We start from the raw sequence: 3,479 nt of genomic DNA on the forward strand, positions 1-3,479 counted from the left end.
TTCCTTGTGCTTTGGCTTCTCTACGTTCCAGTGCAATCTTCAGAGTTTCTTCTGACATCCATTTTGGTCTTTTCTTCCTCTTCTGTCTTTGTAATGACCGCCTGCACCTTTCCTGGATGATACATTTAACATCCTCCCACAACTCATCTGGTCTTCGCTCATTAGTGTTCAAGGCCTCAAACCTGTTCAATGGAAATGATGAAAATGGTGGCACAGTGTGAAAATTTTAAGCAATGGCATTGAAAATTTGCATAAAATTAAAAGGAAACCTAATTTGCCATGTAAATTTTCACCTCAAACAAAATAAAATGCCATTTTAAAAATAAGACAAGAACATTGACTCCATACAATTCTTTCACAGACCTTCTGGAGGAAGAGAATGAAACACATTAAAGTTATTTAAGGTTCTAATTCAGATAAGTGCCTTAAACTGAATAATGTGTGAAACCAAAGGAAGCTTTGCTTCTAGTAATTGTATTGTTGTTATATGCCGTCAAGTTGCCAGCTACTCATAGCAACCCTATGTACAACAGCTCTGAATCTGCTCTGTATCCTTAGCCAACCTTACTGTCTCTGACACACCTACCCCCATTACCCCAGTCACTGAGTCAATCCATCTCCCCAAGAGTCTTCTTCTCCACCCTCCCAAGCATGACATCATTCTCCAAGGACTGGTCCCTCCTTGCAACATGTCCAAAATATGTCAGATGAATCTTCAGAATCCTTGCCTCCAAGAAGCAGCCTGGTCTCACCATCTCCTCGATGAACCTGTTCATTTTCTTAGCAGTCCATTCAATACTCTTCCCAGCACCACAGCTCAAAGGCACCCGGTCTCCTTCTGTTAATCCAGTTACCATTGTACAGCTTTCTGATACATAGAAAGTAATTGCAAAAACTACGTTCTGGACCTGGTGCACCTTAGTCTCCTTACTGACATTGTTGCTCTACAGTACTCGGGAGAGGTCTCTGACAACAGACTTTCCCAATGCAATTCGTCTTTTAATTTCCTGACTGCTAGTATCAAGAGTGTTGCTTGTGGAACCAAGCAAACTAAAGCTGCTATCTCAATCTCTTCATCGTCTATGGTGATGCTGCCAATCGACCTTCAATCCACATTGAAGGCTGTAGTCCTTGACTTTCTGCAGCAGGCGCTTCAGGTCTTCCTCAGTTTCAGGAAGCAGGGTTGTGTCATCAGCATACGGCAATTGTTGATGTGTCTTCCTCCAATCCTGGTGACACATTCCTCCTCTTAGAGCCCAGCTTCCCAAATGATCTGTTCGGGATATTTCTCCTCGTAGAGCCATGGACTAACAAAAGAACAAACACATTCTAGAGAAGGTGCAGCCGGCATGCGCTGTGGAGGCAAGGATGGTAAAGTTTCATCTTACAAACTTTGAGCATGTTGTTAGGAGGAGCTGATCCTTGGAATAGGACAGAATGCTTGGAAAGGTGGAGGGTCAGTGAAAGAGAGAGGGAGACCCTCAACACGACAGGATTGACACAGTGACTGCAGCAATGGAGTCAAGTGTATCAGAGATGATGACGATGGCACAGGATAGATAGGGCTGGGTTCATGTCCACTGGTCGCTTTGTGTCGTACTGCACTCGATGGCACCTAACAACACGAAGTAGCATCACCTCATTGGATCTGGTGCCCAAATCCTCACTCCACTTTCCCTCAGAGTGTTCTGCTACCCTCCTCAAGGGAGCAGCCTTCTGCTCCTTTCCCTCTGGTTCCCTCCATTCCCCTTCTTCGGGGCCCCAGTCCACAGCTCCAGAGTGCTGGGCGTCCCCACCGTCAACCTCTCTCTCACAGGGCAGCCCGGTCTGCGGTCCTGTGGCCGCCACTCCACGTTCCCGTCGTGCTCTGCGGCGACGGCGGGACGCCAGAGCGGGTTAGGGCGTCACAGCCCGATGGCGGCCCGAGGAGAGCAGCCGGGGAGCTCGGCCCGCTTCGTCTATGTGACCCGCTTCGGTTCTCATCAGTGTGGCAACGTCCTGCACTTGAGCGGGCCCCGGGCTCGGGGTCACGGGCAGTGCGCCCCGTTCAGGGGGCACTGTGGTCAGGAGGAGCCACCGGGAGCGGAAGTGGGGACCCGGGGCGGCGAAGAGCGGCTTCCGGCCCCCGAGAGGGCCCTTGGGGCCGGTCCTCAGGGGTCCGTGGCCTCAGTTTCCCCTCAGCGGAGAGCGTGGAGGGCTCAGAGTGGCTGCAGGCCGACGGCGCGTGCAGGTGGCGTGACTGAGGGGACGCGGTGGGGCGGGTGCGGGACGACCCCGGCCACCATCCCCTCCCACACCCCCTTCTTGTTGGCGGCACGTGTGCCGTCAGTCGGCCCTCCTGCCCTCTTGTTGCTCCGCCTCGCTGCCATCTTGTTCGGAACCGGCCTTCCTGTAAATTAGCTGCTGGGCCTGGAGGCCACCCCCACCACCCCCACTCCACCCCGTGGACCCTCCTTTCCGCCCTCAGCTGCACCCCCAGACTCCTGTCCATCAGCCCTCTTGTCAGCCTCTGGCAGCCATCCTCGTGCTCCGCAGCAGTGGCTGCAGAGTCCCGCGGAAGCCTCTTCCCTGGTTGGCGGCCAGGGCTCCGCTGTCCGTCATCCAAGTTCTAGACGACAGGCTCGGGGAGGTGTGTGCTGTCGGGTCGGAACCGACCCAGAGCTGACCCTCCAGCGAGTTTTCAGAGGCTGTGAATGTCACGGGAGGAGATTGCCCATCTTCCTCCTGAGGAGCAGTGGGTAGATTCCAACCACCTGCCTTCAGGGTGACAGTGCAACTCCTTGCCACTGAGCCACCACAGTGAGGGCAGAAAAGAGCGTTGAACCCCTGAGTTCATGTCATGGTGTGACCTGGAAAAGGATAGCGGATAATGAAGATGAATGTCATTTGACATAAGCTACAGATGTTAGAGGACAGGTCACAGAATGGTTGGAGCCTTTTTTACCCCTATAGTCATGGAGGACTTGATGTAGTGAAGTTGGTGAGTCAGATCACTTGGCTGGTGGTGCTGTTAGGTGGCCTGAGTGGTTTCTAGCTCCCAGAGTCCCTGTGTGCAACAATATAATGAAACAATGTTCAGTCTTGCGCTAACTTTACAACTGTATGTTTCTACCTGCTATTAACCATCACTGCGTCAATCCTACTTAATGAGTTTTCCTTTTACCAAATCCACAGGAACCAAAATACGACGTTGAGTCTATCCCACCTAAATATCAGAATCATCTCAGGAACAGGTTTGAGGCCTTGAACACGAATGCACGAAGATGAGATGAGCTGTGGGAGGTTATCAAGGTATCATCTAGGAAGAGTGCAAATGGCCATTGCAAAGACAGAAGAGGAAGAGAAGACCAAAATGGATGTCAGAAGAGACTGAAAATTGCACTGGAGCACAGAGAAGCCAAAGCAGAAGGAAGAATTCAAGATACTAAATAGTTGAATAGAAGATTTCAAAAGGCAGCATGGGATGACAAAGCAAAATA

General features: G+C 51.2%; 1 protein-coding gene across 1 annotated transcript in view; it reads left to right on the forward strand.

Moving 5' to 3' along the window:
- The first annotated feature begins 1,914 nt into the window (after window positions 1-1,914).
- LOC102844029 (chromosome unknown open reading frame, human C5orf47) overlaps window positions 1,915-3,479 on the forward strand; it is a 32,827-nt gene continuing 31,262 nt past the window's right edge. The window contains exon 1 of the mRNA XM_006884429.1: window positions 1,915-2,230. Coding sequence (XP_006884491.1) covers window positions 1,915-2,230 — 316 coding nt within the window. The remainder of the gene's footprint in view (window positions 2,231-3,479) is intronic.

Source organism: Elephantulus edwardii, unplaced genomic scaffold (assembly GCF_000299155.1).
Source record: "Elephantulus edwardii isolate Elephantulus edwardi_28Jun2011 unplaced genomic scaffold, EleEdw1.0 scaffold00033, whole genome shotgun sequence".
NCBI classification, from domain to species: domain Eukaryota; kingdom Metazoa; phylum Chordata; class Mammalia; order Macroscelidea; family Macroscelididae; genus Elephantulus; species Elephantulus edwardii.